The sequence below is a fragment of the Bos grunniens genome, chromosome 7 (assembly GCF_055505025.1).
Source record: "Bos grunniens cultivar Pamir isolate PY7600 chromosome 7, Bosgru_T2T1.0, whole genome shotgun sequence".
Taxonomy (NCBI): domain Eukaryota; kingdom Metazoa; phylum Chordata; class Mammalia; order Artiodactyla; family Bovidae; genus Bos; species Bos grunniens.
Window position 1 is genome coordinate 1,440,877 of NC_141171.1, and position 17,576 is coordinate 1,458,452.

The following is a 17,576-nucleotide window of genomic DNA, read 5'->3' on the forward strand; positions in this document are numbered from 1 at the left end:
CAGAGTACACTCCAGATGCAAGGAACAGTAAACAGACGTGACAATGTGTTATGTATACTAAATGAGTTTAGGTCTTGCCTATGGTTCGATGACTTTGACCCTTTAAGTGAAAACCTTCAGGGTTGATGAGGTTCTGATTCATTGCGTTATCTAAGTTTCAGACTGTGTGTACTAAGTCACTTCAGTCGTGTCTGACTGACTGTGACCCTATGGACTGTAGCCCACCAGGCTCTTCTGTCCATGGGATTCTTCAGGCAAGAATACTGGAGTGGGTTGCCAAGCCCTCCTCCAGGGGAGATTCGCAACCCAGGGATGGAATTCGCATCTCATGTCTCCTGCACTGGCGGGCAGGTCCTTTACTACCATTTAGTTGCCAATGTCTTAATTCTTGGGCTTCTCAGGTGACGAAGTGGGTAGAGAATCCGCCTGTCATGCAGGAGATCTGGGCAGAGTTGGACATGGCTAAGCACGCACACACATCTTGATTCTTCCCCCAAAAAGTGGGCACAAGGCTACCGAGTGATGATCGGTTATTTGGGTTGAAACTGTAAGCATGAATGTTTCTTCCAAATCCCAATTAAAACAGTGAATTTTCTAAATCTCTTACTTTTTTAAATCGAAGCTACGTTTTAAAACAGGCATATACATTTTGAAAAGGTATACATAACTACTTATAAGCTAATATATAAAGTACAAATAAACAACATTTAAAAAGCATATGATGGTTCAATTTGGTATCTTTCTCAAATTTTCTTTTATCTTGTCCCGAGACTGTGATTAGATAATGGTGCCTGTCCTGGCCCCTGTCTCTGCCCCTGCCCCATGGGCCAGGACGCGGGGGCTTCCTTGTGGCCTCATTTCAGGCTCTCAGAGCTACCATAGGGAGGCACAGGAGCTTGAGAAATGATTCCAACAGCTCCCTCACTGTCTTTTCCCCTTTCCATAGGGCACAGGGACCTTCTTCAAGAATGCAAAACCCTCCATGACTTATTTCCAGTCACAAGGATGTGACTGTCCACTCTCTGGAATAAAAATCGCCCATCCTCTCTCCCTTCAACATTTCAGCTAAAAACTGCTGGTTAAATGTTATCTGATCCCTAAGCACAGCTCATCCCTAAAAATAGTCCCAACTACCCTGTAACTTTATAAGCATTTAACTTGGGTTGCTTAGAAGTCTTGTTTTTTTCATTTCATTTACTTATTTTTTTGTTTTTACCTTTGGTTTATTTTTTTTTAATTGGAGGAAAATTGCTTTACAATGTTGTGTTGGTTTCTGCTATACAACAACATAAATCAGCCATAATCAGACATATACCACTTCCCTCTTGAGCATCCCTCCCCTCCCCCCGCCACCCATCTAGGTACTCACAGAGTGCCAGGCTGGGCTCCCTGTCTATCTGTTTTACAAGAACTCTTTAAGTAATGTTTTAAACAACGTTTGAACAGAAGTCCATGAAACTAATTATATAGAGTTTAAACTCCTGGTTAATATTTAACTTCTGGTTAGTATTTTTTGAAATTCTATTTTTCTGCTTTAGATATTGGAAACAACTGATTTATAAAATATAGTTATCTTCATTCTTAGTAAATTTCCTACTTTTCCTCAAATCTTTATTTGGGATTTGATGGAATAAAACCAAACAGCCAAATACTACTTATCAGTTCTCATTATACAGTGCTGTTAACATATAAGATTGGATTTAGGAGATTTTCTGCCAGCTCTGTTTTAGTACATCCTCACTATTTGTCTCTTGGGACCAAACAGACTAACTAAAAATTTCGTTTCTTTACATTTTGGCCTAAGAGTTTTTCAGGATATAATTTGTGATATAATTCTCTGTTTTTTTATAGGCATGTTTTCCACAAATCCTGCGTGGATCCCTGGCTTAGTGAACATTGTACCTGTCCTATGTGCAAACTTAATATTTTGAAGGCCCTGGGCATTGTGGTATGTTTCCTATTTTGTTAATACGTCTGTGTCGTTTTACCTCTAAGCATAACATAACATAGGCTTTCTCTGCCAGATAGTCTTGTTGGTCCATTACTACATTTTTCCCACATCACAGTCCAGCCCCCATCGGAGAACTCATGGAAGGGCAGCTGAAGAACTGTGCCAGTCTACTTTAAAGCATGCTTCTGTTGGGTGGTAGGTGTGTGATGAAGAACTAAGGTAGAAAGAAGGATGTGATTTTTCTATATTCCAATATCTTTTTTTTTTTAAGGAGTAGAATGTGGATTTTTAACTGTAGTCCAGTAGTAATTTTTTCTGCATTCAACATGGTATAAAACAGTGTCATTACTTATGTTTCTTCCTCTTGAATTTGGCTTTGCTCTCCTGCTGCTGCTAAGTCACTTCAGTCGTGTCCAACTCTGTGCAACCCCATAGACGGCAGCCCACCAGGCTCCCCCCTCCCCGGGATTCTCCAGGCAAGAACACTGGAGTGGGTTGCCATTTCCTTCTCCAGTGCATGAAAGTGAAAAGTGAAAGTGAAGTCGCTCAGTCGTGTCCAACTCTTAGCGACCCCATGGACTGCAGCCCACCAGGCTCCTCTGCCCATGGGATTTTCCAGGCAAGAGTACTGGAGTGGGGTGCCATTCCCTTCTCTGGGCTTTGCTCTCCCAGATGTTGGTAATTGCAGTCAGTGAGGGTAGGCAGTGTCAGCCCTGAGCAGATCTCTGACAGCTGGGTAGGGGCTTTGGTTGGGTGCCAGCCACATAGAGCACTTCAGCCATAGCCAGGTGAGCCAGCATTGACTACCTGAGGACCCTGGAGTTCTTTCAAGAGTGATTGAATAATCTCCATATAGAGGAGAAAGTTTATGTTGACCCAACAGATGAATTCCTCATTTTAGCTTTGCAGATCTGATTAATCCTATTTAAAATATGCTATCAGATGACATTTTAGAAGCAATCCAGTTAGGTAGTAGTGCCCCATTTATCCTCACATCTTCAAAGGTCATGTCAGTGATTTGTAGTTTCTTTACCTCTTAATTTGACACTGGCCTAGATAATCCCTTCTGGTGAGGGCCGTCCTTGAGACTGTCTGGCAGCATCCCTGGCCTTCCATATCCACTATTTAGTGGATGATAGTAGCCTTTAGCCCCACAGCACTCTGTTCCTCTCCCTTAGCATTAGATGCTTAAATTTTGAAACAGGTTTTTTTAGAGTCAGAAGACTTTTCACTGTTGATCTACTCTTGGTTGTATGCTTTATGTTTTAAAGGTGAAATATATTTAAAACCTGACTAGCAAAAGATGAGGTGTTACAGAACAGTTAATAGGGTGAAAGGGATATTTTATGTTATCTGTGTTAACACATGCACCAAAGTGATACACTGCACTGATTGTCAACTTTATAATAATGATAATGAATCTCTTTGCCTGTGAGCCATGTTCACAAAAAGTTGTCCTTTATAAAGATGAAGTATCCAGTTTTCTCAGTTCTACAGTGGATTTTGGCTTTCCTTTGTATCATTTTGGGGAAGAAATCATCTGTTTCTTTTAAATAAAAACTCTGGAACAAGAATGGAAAGTGTAAATGGGGCGGGAAGAAATGAAAGGAAATCACATGGAAAAAACTGATAAAATCTTTTCAACAGGATGTCAAGCATTTAGAATTTGATAAAAGGATCTGTTAATCTTACAAGCACTTTTAACCTGGAAATATTTTGCAGCCAAATTTACCGTGTACTGATAATGTAGCATTTGATATGGAAAGGCTCACCAGAACCCAAGCGGTTAACCGAAGATCGGCCCTAGGTGAGCTCGCCAGCGACAACTCCCTTGGCCTTGAGCCACTTCGCACTTCGGGGATCTCGCCTCTTCCTCAGGATGGCGAGCTCACTCCTCGAACAGGAGAGATCAACATCGCAGTAACAAGTAAGTGGGCCCTGTGCCCAGGGCGTGGGACTGGCTTGCTGCTGATATTTGACATGTGGTGAAGAGTTGAGGCGATCGGCCACCGGGGCCAGTGACTTAAGTCTGTAACTGAGAAAGTCATGGGTGCTTTTGTTAAAACAGATATTTGTAATCATGAAACTTCCTTTCTAGTAAGAAACTTGTGTATTTTTATTTGAGTAATGATTATAGTTGCCATTTGATGAGCAGTTGATCAGAGGTCTATCTTAATAGCTGCGTTATCAGCCTGTTTTGAAGTGGTGGTGTTGCACGCAGGGATGTGAGGTGGGACGTCCGCAGTGTCACAGGTGTGCTGTGTAACTGTGAGCCCCAATGGTCTCTAGTTCCTGTGCTGCAGAAACTTAGTAAAACACTCATCCAGAATTTGAACCTAAAACTCACAACTTTAAGAACAGTTGAGATAGCCAGTTGCTGCTCACTGTATTTTATACTTTTATGACATTTGGCATCTTTCTTTAATTGTACAAGAGGTGTGAGAAAAGCCATAAGATACTCTACTTTTAAAAAATGTTCTGGGCTAGTTATGAATGTCATGATTGTTGAAATGTTGACAAGAAAAAAAAAAATGCTCTGAATGCTTTGATGGCCTTTCCAAAGTATGAGTGGGCTGGCAGGCGTGTGAGTGGACATTCACCCGGTAACAAGCCAGCTGTTTTCAATCCATTCTTTGTGTTATTCTCTTCTAACAACCTTTCACCCCATCTTCCTCATCACCACTCTGGTGCTGCCTTTTTCAGTATATGCTGTGCTTGCCTATAGCTTCAAGCCCTAACCCTAATGGGACTCCTCTCAACTTCTGGGAGTCAGTAAAATGGATAAAACTATTACAAAAAGACTTTCCCCTTAAGTAGTAAGACTTGGGTGGTCTATTCAGTTGATTTATACATGTTTTTAGCCAACCAGAAATTGTTAGAAAATGATTTTGCAGGTTTTATTCTCATTTGTTTAAACTCAAGGAGAGGTCGTTAAGTTATAGAATCAGTAAAACTATTCTTTGATACATTTTGGCTAATTTCTTACCATTTCCCAGTGGTTTGTTTTAACAGCATTTCATGTTTTCCTGCTTTGACATTTAGGTTTTATGGGCTAGATTTTTTTAAAATGATGTAATAGTAATAAAGGAGACAAAGGTTGCCTGTTTATTAATGAATTATTGGTAGGTCTTTCATTGATCAACATTTATTGAGCACCTACTACTACATTAAGTAATTATTGCATTATATTTTATACAGAAATATCCTCTCAAAATCTTACATTTTGATGATAAAAATATTACTTCATGTGTCAAATTAATCACCTTTAGCAAATTTGTACATGTTAAAATGAAATTCATGTGGTTAAATTAGACCAAAGCTGCTTCTCCTTTAAGCTCAAAGCTCTGTAGTGCCGTAGTAACTACAGTGCGCTCAGCCAGCAGCCACTGTCCGCAAGGCACCGTGCTAAACACACACTGGGGAGGACAGAGCTGATGAGATCCTGCCTGCAGCGGGTTGGTGCTAACGTGCCTCTGGGCCCATCGGGTGTTATTGTGACGGTGTTTACTTCTTTTTGGTTACTAATTTTTATAACTGAAATGCCATGCATGTCTGGATGCTATATTCAAAATTGGAAACATAGATGTAATTGAAGTTAGTGGGCTTATCATGCATAAAAAAGTCTTAAGAAGAAAAAAATAAAGAATGCTATATTAAGCTTCTTGAAATTGATGACCAACATTTATTTTTTCTAATTTAAAATATATGGGGTTAAAAATGGTGGATTTTTGCATGGGTTCTTGAATGTTTGTTATTTTGACTTAAAGAAAAACCTTATAAATTCACTCTGTTGATGAAGAATTTGTATTCCAAGAAGCAGTGGCTGCACTGTTATCTAAAAAGAAAGAGCTTGCTGTGCATTTTAATAATGTAAACCAAGATGGGCAGAGAAATGCTTGTAGAACAACTCAGCATTCTGGAATCCTGAAGAACAGTTCTTCTTAACCTTTTGAAGATCACCAGCTTTAAAATTCGATGAAAGTATAATAGCCTTTTTCTAGAAGAATTAGTGGGCACACACAGTGTTGCATAGCTGTAAGATCCATGGGAAGCAGATTAGAAACACCCATGTTACACATAGCTTTCACATGTAAACGTTTGGCATTCCAAGTATAAATTTCTTCTCTCTGCATTATTGCAAGTGTATAGGGAATTTTACTGTGTAAAACTTTGTTAAATAGTCCTAGTTTGTGTATACTTTAGGAAATATAGTTAAAACTTTTTAGGAAGTCAGATTGATTCTCAGGTTGTTTTTATGGTTCTCAGTAAATACTGTTTTTGAAATATTACCCTGATGATACAGAGTTTGAAAAGTCAAGAGAAAATATTAACTGATTTCCTAGATCTAGAAAGGGACTAGATAAAAAAACTTTTAGAGTTCTGTGTACCAGAGGTTTTCATCTCTTTGATGGGCCAAGTCTCTTGTGAATAAGCTTCCCTTTCTACTTCTGCTTAATAAAGCCTTAACAGCCAGTGCTGCTTCTTAGTGGTGGAGTCGTGAAGGGTAGTCTTCTTCTTTGCAGGAGACACCAATAAGATGTCCTTTTTCAAAAAAGACTCTTAAGTAAACCCACTCATAGACAAAAAGAATATAGATGAGAATGCCATGGAGGCCAGCCTGCGAACTGCTTGGAGTACCCACGAGACCTTTGGGGACCACTGCTCCATCTTTCTAAGCCTTTCTTTAGGAATGAATGACACAAGCATGCAGAAGTGACAGATGAAGAAAAAGAGGTTATAAGTATGGCTGGTCCACTTTACTGTCATTTAAATTAACAATTTTAAAAATGTGTCCGTGTGCCATTTTATATACATCTTTTTTCTGCACACATTTTGGTGGCCACACCTCTCACAGACCTCAGGACCTTAACTGGAAGAAATGTTTGGGCCATGCTTTCCTTTCTCCCTTGCAGCTTTCACCACTACTTCCACTAACCTTCTGCACTTAGTATCTCTCTGGCAAACCTCCTCCTGCTTCATTTCCTTGTGCCAGTCTTGGCTTACACCTTCGTTGACGTCTGCTTCGTTGCATTTGAGGGAAATGTTGACATCGATTTGACTTAAGTCTTCTCCCCAGAGTGATTTCCTCCCTTTCCTTTGTCAACAGAAGAATGGTTTATTATTGCCAGTTTTGGCCTCCTCAGTGCCCTCACACTCTGCTACATGATCATCAGAGCCACAGCTAGCTTGAATGCTAATGAGTAAGTAACAAATTGTTTTTTGGATTGCATGTGCCAAATGATCCCAGAAAATATGTCATTTTCGTAAAGATCATGAGAATTGGCTTCCACCAATTTCATACTGATACTGATGGGATCATACCTAACAAAACAGTTTATTTCACAAACAGTAACACTGATTGGGAGTTCACTTTGTTCACTTTAGAAAAGATTTCGGGGCTTTCATTAGCCACAAGGTTAGAATAAATCAACAATGGAACAAATGCCAAGAAAAGCAGTACAGTTGTAGTATGTAGAGAATCCCCACGTCCTGATCATTGATGGGATTAGCCGTGGGGGACGAGCCCCGCGTGCGCATCAAACTTTACCTGGAGTTTTATATACTTAGCTTTCAGTGGAGAACTGGCACGCTGACCTATGGTTACAGGAACATGGACGTTTAACCTGCAAGAAAGAAGCAATCAGAAAGATCTATGACTTCTAAATATTAGAAAGACGATCAGGAAAAAAAATAAATAAGCATAGACTGTATTTTCATAGGACAAAATGAAGACCAGGTTACAGATAGGCAAAATTTCACCTTGGTAAAAGGAAGAACCAGTGAGATGGTTTGCTGTGGGGGTAGGGAGTGCCCTGGACCAGGAATGCAGGCAGAAGCTGAGTTTTACTTGTCAGAGCTGTTGGATGGAAAATTTGGTCTGGATAACTGTTGAGGTCCAGTTTGATCCAGTGGTTTTCCAAAAGTAGCTTTCCATGGGGGTAGCTTGTTTCCATGGGGGCAGCTTTATTTGTTTTGCGTTAAACTTGGGGCATTTACATTAGGATATTATTCAGTCCTTTCTTTTAAGCAATATTCATGAAAACTTATTCAAGATGAAAGCATCCCTGGAACACTGCTGAAATTTGAACTTGAATTGGTGGAGTTCCTGTGCTTTCTGTATTCTGTTATGTCCTGGCACTTTAGTTGATTAGTAACAACCAACCACGCTCATGTAATTGATTTAATTAAATGCTCATAGTCCAACTGTAGAAACAATGGGCAAGACACTTCCGTTTCCAATGACGTGATATTATTACTTCTAACCTGATCTTTTGGCTAAATACTTAAAAGAAGTACCCTTTGGCATCCTTGACGTATTACATATTGAGAGGATGTCATGGTCACTTGGCAGTCTTCAGATGAGTAGTCTCAACCTCATCCAGTAGGTCACCAGCTGGCTGCTTCTCTTGGGCCCACCTGATGCAGTTTTACTTCAACATAGCACAGTGTTAATAGCTCAGACTCTAGAGTCACACATACCTGGATATGACTACCTGCTCCTCCATATTTTTCTTGTGAGACCTATATAATATTTATCTGAAGTTCATTTTAGTCATCCATAAAACAAGAATAATGGTAGGAGTACATCATAGGATTGTTGTAAGTATCAGCATATAAAGTGCTTAGCACAGTGCCTCGTACATAATAAGTGCTCAATAAATGTTAGCCAAAACAATTCCTCTGAGATTCTTTCAAAGTTGTATGAAGAAGATGGCCATCTGTCTTTATCACTTGGCAAATGAATTTAATTTTCTTCCATGAAATAGAATCATAAGAGCTCACGAGTGCCTGTAATCAACCCTCAGTTTGGAGGGAAATATTTATTTCTCCTGAAGTCACCTCTTTTGCTTACTCCCATACCAACCCATCAGACAAGATGATAATGTAAGCCCACTTCTTAAAATTTCTCAAATGAGCAAAAACCAAGCAAGTAGCTGCACACTGGGTACTTTTAGGGAATTGTTAAGTAATTTAATAGTCACCTTGCTGCCACTCAGAATTGGCCAGGTGCTCAGTTCATGTTTTAGATATTTTAGAGAATGCTCAATAGACAACCTGTTTTAAGTTAGAGTTCCATTCATAAACGCATGCATGACTCAGAATCTGAGTCATAGATCTTAGACCCATGTCTTAGTCCATCCCTTCTCCCATCAGCCTTCGTAGAGGGTTGTTAGTACAGTTATTCATTTGACTATTATTTCTATGTCTTAGTCAAAACCACTCTGAATGACAATTTCCATAATTCCATTTAGAGAAGTTGAGAGAGAGAGAGTGTGTGTGTGTATGTGTGTGTGTGTGTGTGTACACACATATGGATGGATAAAAGGATGGTGACCAAATTATTAATGGTGATTTTCTGAATTTAGTAAAATTTTGGATGATGTTTTTCTCTCCTATATGCTTTTCTGTGTTAACTTTTTGTAACAGTACTTAATTTTTTTAAGTCCATTTTAATTCTAGGGGATTGGAAAAAAAGATAATGGTTGGAAATTCCCCAGCAGTCCAGTGGTTAGGACTCCACACTTCGACTGTTGGGGGCCTGGGTTCTATCCCTTGTCTGGAAACTAAGATCTACAAGCCATTCAGTGCAGCCAAAAATAAATAAATAAATACCCACTCTTATTCAATGTCTCCTTCTAAGAATATTGATGAAAAATTCCTATGTGATTTTAATTCTGAAAAGTTTATTTTAGCAAATAAATTATAATTATTCTTCATTAATTCTTTGAAATCTCTCTTATTTCCCGTTTCACTTTTACCAAAAAATTGCAGTCAAAATGAGATTGCCTTTTCAATTTAATTGCTCTGTTTCAGTTTTTTGGGTACCCTCCTCCATTTCTAAGATGGTCTTCTATATGAGTAGATTCTGTCTTTTCACATGTTAATGATTTGTCTGGATATTACTAGTAAATTCCACCTTATACCATCTACCTACTATTATAGTTTGCTCTTCTAACAGTGTTACACTGAACTTGTGTACTGTGATGTCAGTAAGACTGACCCAGTCTAGCCACTGGGGAGACCCTGTGAGCAAGATCAAGCAGTGAGCAAGATCTGTGGCCAGATACAAAAGCAGAGCTGTGGAACCCAGGCAGGCCCAGGCCTCCATGGGTCATGGACTGCTGCTCACCTGGGGTTGAAAGCACTCTGCCTCCCTTACCACACTCTGCAAGTTCACCCAAGGCTTGACGATAGTGACTTAACTCAAGTTAATCAAAAGTCCATGTATCTGGGAGCACCACCTTCTATTGTGATGAAATACTATATAAGTACTCGATCATGACTAATTGTGCTTTACTTTTTTAATGCTATAAGCAGATCTAGTGAATTCTGAAACTTGACAAATATAAACAGGATAGTAGTCAAAGAAGTAAATAAATGCATGGTAAATGTATTTTTATATATTAGCTTCCCAGACATTTGTTGTGCCTGAGTAAGGCTCTGAGGAGGCCTTACAAATAGCTGAGAAAAGAAGAGGAGTGAAAGGCAAGGGAGAAAAGGAAAGATATACCCGTTTGAATGCAGAGTTCCAAAGAAGAGCAGGAAGAAATAATAAAGGTATCTTAAGTGAACAATGCAAAGAAACAGAGGAAAGCAATAGAATGGGAAAGACTAGAGATCACTTCAAGAAAATTAGAGATGCCAAAGGAATATTTCATGCAGAGATGAACACAGTACAGAACAGAAACGATATAAACCTAACAGAAGCAGAAGATACTAAGACAAAGTGGCAGGAATATACAGAAGAGCTATACAAAAAAGGTCTTCGTGACCCAGATAGCCATGGTGGTGTGATCACTCACCTAGAGCCAGACATCGTGGAGTATGAAGTCGAGTGGCCTTAGGAAGCATCACTAAAAACAAAGCTAGTTGGAGGTATTGGAATTGCAGCTGTGCTACTTCAGATCCTAAAAGATGATGCTATTAAAGTGCTACACTCAATATGCTAGCAAATTTGGAAAAATTTGGAAAACTCAGCTGTAGCCGCAGGACTGGAAAGGGTCAGTTTTCATTCCAATCTCAAAGAAAGGCAATGCCAAAAAATGTTCAGACTACTGCACAATTGCACTCATTTCACATGCTGCTGCTGCTGCTGCTAAGTCACTTCAGTCGTGTCCGACCCTGTGCGACCCCATAGACAGCAGCCCACCAGGCTCCGCCGTCCCTGGGATTCTCCAGGCAAGAACACTGGAGTGCGTTGCCATTTCCTTCTCCAATGCATGAAAGTGAAAAGTGAAAAGTGAAAGTGAAGTCGCTTAGTTGTGTCCGACTCTCAGCGACCCCATGGACTGCAGCCTACCAGGCTCCTCCATCCATGGGATTTTCCAGGCAAGAGTACTGGAGTGGGGTGCCATTGCCTTCTCCAATTTCACATGCTAGCAAGCTCAAAATCCTTCAAGATAGACTTCAACAGTACATGAACCGAGAACTTGAAGATGTACAAGTTGGATTTAGAAAAGGCAAAGGAACCAGAGATCAAATTGCCAACATCCATTGGATCATAGAAAAAGCAAGGGAATTCCAGAAAAACTTATGCTTCGTTGACTACACGAAAGCCTTTTGACTATGTGGATCACAACAAACAGTGGAAAATTCTTAAAGGGATGGGAATACCAGACCACTTTACCTGCTTCCTGAGAAACCTGTATGCAGGTCAAGAAGCAACAGTTAGAACCAGACATGAAATGATGAACTGGTTCAAATTGGGAAAGGAGTACGTGAAGGCTGTATATTGTCACCTTGCTTCTTTGACTTCTATGCAGAGTACACATCATGGGAAATGCTGGGCTGGATGAATCACAAGCTGGAATCAAGATTTCTGGGAGAAGTGTCAACAGCCTCAGATATGCAGATGATAACCACTCTAATGGCAGAAAGCAAAGAGGAACTAAAGAGCCTCTTGATGAAGGTGAAAGAGGAGAGGGAAAAAACTAGCTTAAAACTCAGCATTCAAAAACTAAGACTATGATGTCTGGTCCCATCGCTTCATGGCAAATAGATAGGGAAAAATTAGAAACAGTGACAGATTTCATTTTCTTTGGCTCCAAAATCACTGGAGACAGTGACTGCAGCCGTGAAATTAAAAAATGCTTGCTACTTGGAAGGAAAGCTATGACAAACCTAGACAGCATATTAAAAAACATACATCACTTTGCCAACAAAGTTCCCATATAGTCAAAGCTATGGTTTTTCCAGTAGTTATGTACAGATATGAGAGTTGGACCATGAAGGTTGAGCACCGAAGAATTGATGGCTTTTGAACTGTGATGCTGGAGAAGACTCTTCAGACTTCCTTGGACTGCAAGGAGATCCAAACAGTCAATCCTAAAGGAAATCAACCCTGACTCTTTATTGGAAGGACTGATGCTGAAGCTAAAGCTCGAATACTTTGGTCACCTGATACGAAGAGCAAATTCATTGGAAAAGATCCTGATGCTAGGAAAGACTGAGGACAGGGGGAGAAGGAGGGGACAGGATGAGATGGTTGGATGGCATCATCAGCTCAATGGACATGGGTTTGAGCAAGCTTCGGGAGATAGTGAAGGACAGGGAAGCCTGCTGTGCTGCAGGCCATGCGTCACAGAAGTCAGACACAAGTGAGCAACTGAACAAGTTATATTGAACTTCAATTCCCAAAGTATGTTTTCTGCTATGTTTTATTATTTAAGTAAACCTTGTTAAATCTCAACGTTTACCAGCTTACGTTTACATAAATCTATTTTTCCCTCAACATAAGTAAATATTTATTTGAAATGTTTTTATTTGAGGAATAAGTTATAAGATGTGGGTGATGTAGGAGAGATTTTGAGTTGACTGGGCAGTTCAGCTAGGTATTCTCTACAGCCCTTTCTTAGTTCCTGGATTCTGATGCATAGAAATCATGTTCTGAGATTTGCAGAGGGGTGTAGACTAGCATTTAAGATTCAGACAGTCTCAGCGGGAGGAAATGAATCTGATGTGCTTGACTTGTTGAAAGAATGGGAGCAAATTTGAAATCCTGTAGCATAATTGAAGACCAAGAAGTCCTAGCTCTGCAGCAAGTCCATTGGGCTTCAGTGTTCTTTTTGAGCGATCCTCCTGAGTTGTTGTGGTAGAAATATATAGGCTAGGTCAAAGGAATTGATGTTTCTGTTTTACTCTCTACTAAGAGTATTTCAGTATTTCTGAATTGTTTTGCTCAAGCTTTTTTAAGAGGAACATTGACATATTTCAATATAAAAGTATCTGAAAACTTAATCATTTCATACTTTGGGGATATTTACCTTAGAAAAGAGGAGACTGAGGTGAAGTAAGAGGTGTTCTCAAGTATTTGCGGGACTTTCAAAGGTGAGAACAGCTACTGTTGATTGTGCGCCTACCAAGACCTTACTCCTTTGTGGGACTCCGTTATTACCCACATTGCCCCCAGTTAATACTTGTAGTAGTCCCAAGGTGACTAACCAGTGCCTACAGAGGGTAATACTTCCTATGTAGCTCTGGAGGCATCTACAGGGAGGTAGGTTTCCATTTAATGTAAGGAAGAACTTCCTGCCAGTAAGAATTTTCCCTCCATGAAAATGAGCTGTCTTAAAAGCTAATGAGCTTGCCAGGAGTTGCTTATTCAGACGGAAACTATAAGGCAGGAGCTGTATGGAGGCAGATCTTGAGTCAGATTGGCAAAGACAGTGGCACTCCAGTACTCTTGCCTGGAAAATCCCACGGACGGAGGAGCCTGGTGGGCTGCAGTCCATGGGGTCGCAAAGAGTCGGGCACGACTGAGCGACTTCACTTTCACTTTTCACTTTCATGCATTGAAGAAGGAAATGGCAACCCACTCCAGTGTTTTTGCCTGGCGAATCCCAGGGACGGCAGAGCCTGGTGGGCTGCCGTCTATGGGGTCGGACACGACTGAAGCGGCTTAGCAGCAGCTGCAGTTTGAGTCAGACAGAAGTTCTAAGACTCCTTCTAGTTCTCAGAGTTCCTCTTGAATTGTCTGTCCTAAATGATCCCTTCCTGGGAGAGATCAAAACAACGGTCTCAGCTGGCTACCCCTTATCGAATCTTCAGGGTCAAGCAGTGTTTTTAAAACTTTTTAAAATCATCTCCTACTGTAAGAAATACATTTTCTATTGTGACCCAGTACTCCCACATGTATGACTGAAACAGAAGTTCCACAGTTTTCCTTACTACACACAGATCTTTTCTTCTCTGTGGTTTCTTGTTGTTAATATGGGTCATGAACTCCTGCATTGATTTTATGATCCATTAATAGGTTGCCGCCTGCAATTTGAGAAACACTAAGCTGAAGAATTTTGAATTTTTAGTTTTCAATCTAATAACCTCTTTTTTATTTGACTGTGCTAGGTCTTGGTTACTGTGTGCAGGCTTTCTCTAGTCGCAGCAAGCAGGGGCTACTCTCTGACTGTGGTACACAGGCTACTTCTTGCAGCGGCTTTTCTTGTTGCAGAGCACAGGCTTTAGGGCCCAGGCTTCAGTAGTTGTGGCTCCCAGGCTCTAGAGCACAGGCTCAGCAGTTGAGGTGCGTGGACTTAGTTACGCGTGGAATCTTCCCAGCCTGGGGATCAAACCCGTGTCCCCTGCATTGGCAGGCAGATTCTTTTCTTCTTTTTTAATTCTTTTATTTTGCTCTTCCCAGCATCACCTGAGATCTACATTTTTTTACATTGGAAAAGACCCTGTTGCTGGGAAAGACTGAGGGCAGGAGGAGAAGGGGACAACAGAGGATGAGATGGTTGGATGGCATCACCGACTCAGCAGACATGAGTTTGAGCAAACTCTGGGAGATAGTGAAGGACAGGGAAGCCTGGTGTGCTGCAGTCCATGGGGTTGCGAGGAGTTGGACACGACATAGTGACTACACAACAACAGCACATTCCTTTGATGCCAGGGTTGTGGGTTCCCTTTACATTCTGAGCAGGCAGACTTTTAACCACTGGGCCATCTGGGAAGTCCTCAACCTAATAACTTGCTCACACTGGCACACATATCTGATTGTTTATTTTCCTGAGACAGCTTTTTTTGTAGGAGTGTCAGCAAATACTTGTCCCCAGCCTCACCATGAATACTCTTCTTTCTTTGAGCATTTAGTTCTCCTTTTAGCCACAGTAAGCCCGAGATACGAACACAAAGAAGTAACCTGAGGCCCAGGGGGGCTGAGTGACCTCCAAGAAATGCCATGGGAGGAAGGGCCTGGGATTCCAGCCCAGTACTTCTGGTTCCAAGTCTTTATACTTCTTTTCTTTGACTACTCCAGAGGGCCATTTAAGGGTTCCAAATAATATGGTTGAAAAAGATTAATTTGGTTTTCTAAAAACTCAGTGACAAAAAAGAAGATTAAAGCAGCAGAACCTTTGATTGGGTTTCTGTCTTTGTCGGTCTTTTTATTTTTCAGAAGTGCCTTTAATGTTTGGCTTCGTCGGGTTTTTTTTAAATACTTACATGTGTTAGTCATTCAGTCGTGTCCAACTCTTTGCAACTCCATGGACTGTAGCCCACCCGACTCCTCTGTCCATGGAATTCTCCAGACAAGCATACTGGAGTGAGGTGCCATTCCCTTCTCCAGGGTATCTTCCCAACCCGGGAATGAACCTGGGTCTCCCGCATTGCAGGTAGATTCCTTACTGTCTGAACCACCAGGGAAGCCCCATAATTACTTAGAAAGGCAGCAAAAAAAATAAGTTTAAAAATCTTGACTCACCCATTAAAAGTCCCTATGCCTACTGAGGAAATAATATAAAAAACAACGTGTCATATTAAATATAAACTGTAATAAACAAGTGTAGAGCCTCATTCACAGTTACTGTGAATGACCCTAACCCTAAGCCTTCCTTCCATTCGTGAGGCACCATCTTCCAGCTTGAGGCACCAGGCCTGCCCTGCAGGAGCCCTGGGGTGACAGGCTGCAGCGCTCTCTGTACCCAGTGCTGTATCTGTGCCAGGGCAGTATGGCATGAGTACCACACAGAAGCAGAGGAGCTCCCGCTCCTCCCCTGAGGGAGGCAAAAAGGCTTCCTGGAGGAAGTGACTTAGAAACCAGGCCAGGCATCATTAAAACAAAGGTGAGGGAAAGCACGGCAGGTTCAAGGAGTTGTGTGGTTTGATGTGTCTACTGTAGGTGATGGCGGAAGTAGGCAGACTATGGAACTTGGACTGTGGGTCTTTTTTGTTTTTTGTTTTTTTGGTAACCAGCAGGTTATGTCTAAGGCTTTTCAGTAAAAAGAAAATTGCTAATGACTGAGAAATTGCTTTGGCATGGTAGAGACCAAAAGCAAGAAGGTAGGTTAGGTAAAAATACGGAGCTGAAGGAGAAAGTCAGGACGATGGGGAAGAGATAAAACAGGAAATGCTGGAGAGCTGTATGATGACCAAAGAGTAAGTGATTTGGATCCAGAGTGTGGATCTGGAACTCAACAGGCAGAAAAGAGAGCAGCATTGAAGATAAGGTATATAGAAACCAGAGCAATGATCCAGACTCTAGAAGGGTTGAGGAAGCCAGAGCAGTCCCACACCGCCAGGCTACAGAGGGACAGCTTTAGCCTGAGGGTAATGCAGGAAACTTCAGATGTCAAGTACCTTCAGGCACCTGGTTTAGGGGGACACACACACACACACACACACACACACACACACACAAAATACACGCACATTAAATCCGTGAGTTCCTGTAAGAAAGCCTTACACCCCTGGGAGTCCATACTCCTCAAATCTTATTTCAAAATAAATAAAGACATGTTTGTTTGAGGTATAAAGGGAGAGCGTATTTTAAAGACAGCAGCTACAGATCTCAGGGCCTTCGGCGTTTAGAACACGCGTTCAAATCAGGACAAGTTGTAAATTTTATAATTGTCCCCACATTTTTTAAACAAAATGCTATTAACCTGTACTTTCCCCTGCCTTCCTTTTGGAAGTACTAACACACTTTTAAGTGATTGAGCCACTTAACCGCAGATCTGAAGCTGCTGAGTTCAGGAAATGCTGATGGCTTACTGGCTTGACCAAACTGCTCTGGGAAATACTTGGGGACAACCCAGCCCACCATTCAGTTAGAATTACTTTCTGTTTTAAAAATTTGACAAATACCCTTTAACTAATTCTTGACCTCTCTTTTTCTCCTTTTATTCCATAGGGTAGAATGGTTTTGAAGAAAGAAAAACACTGCTTTCTGACTGATTGCCTTGAAGGAAAAAAGAACCTATTTTTGTGCATCATTTACCAATCATGCCACACAAGCATTTATTTTTAGTACATTTTATTTTTTCATAAAATTGCTAATGCCAAAGCTTTGTATTAAAATAAATAAATAATAAAATTAAAAAGCTGTGTTGTCGAGTATTATTCAACCACTTGTGTTTGGAAGGCTGATTGGGAGATCACATACCCATTTCATTTGTGTATGTCTCAGAGACAGAAGGTGCTCATACTCTCCAGGGGAGGAACAGCAATGCTGTTTCTTTTGATATTTTTATGTTGGCTCCTGCAGTTTCCAGATAGGACCCAGGTGTGGGGACACCCTGTGTAGCGATGCCCCCTCGGGCCTTGAAATGACTTACTCCATTTTATTTTCTTCAGGATTGCCATTCACTCTCTGATACTTTCTTAATTGTTTATGGTCGATCTGCCTCCT

The 17,576-nt window shown here is 40.9% G+C and overlaps 1 protein-coding gene across 5 annotated transcripts in view; it reads left to right on the forward strand.

Moving 5' to 3' along the window:
* The window catches only part of RNF130 (ring finger protein 130), a 142,871-nt gene extending 125,603 nt beyond the window's left edge, over positions 1-17,268 (forward strand). For 3 of the 5 annotated variants that reach the window (XR_015166355.1, XM_086407869.1, XM_086407871.1), the window contains 4 exons: positions 1,852-1,948; positions 3,674-3,878; positions 7,059-7,152; positions 17,079-17,268. Coding sequence is in view for 3 of the 5 variants with exons in the window: in XM_086407869.1 (XP_086263995.1) it covers positions 1,852-1,948; positions 3,674-3,878; positions 7,059-7,152; positions 17,079-17,094 (412 nt within the window). In the remaining 2 variants the exon portion in view is untranslated. The remainder of the gene's footprint in view (positions 1-1,851; positions 1,949-3,673; positions 3,879-7,058; positions 7,153-17,078) is intronic. The other 2 variants (XR_015166356.1, XM_086407870.1) reach the window with 1 other exon arrangement.
* The last annotated feature ends 308 nt before the right edge of the window (positions 17,269-17,576 follow it).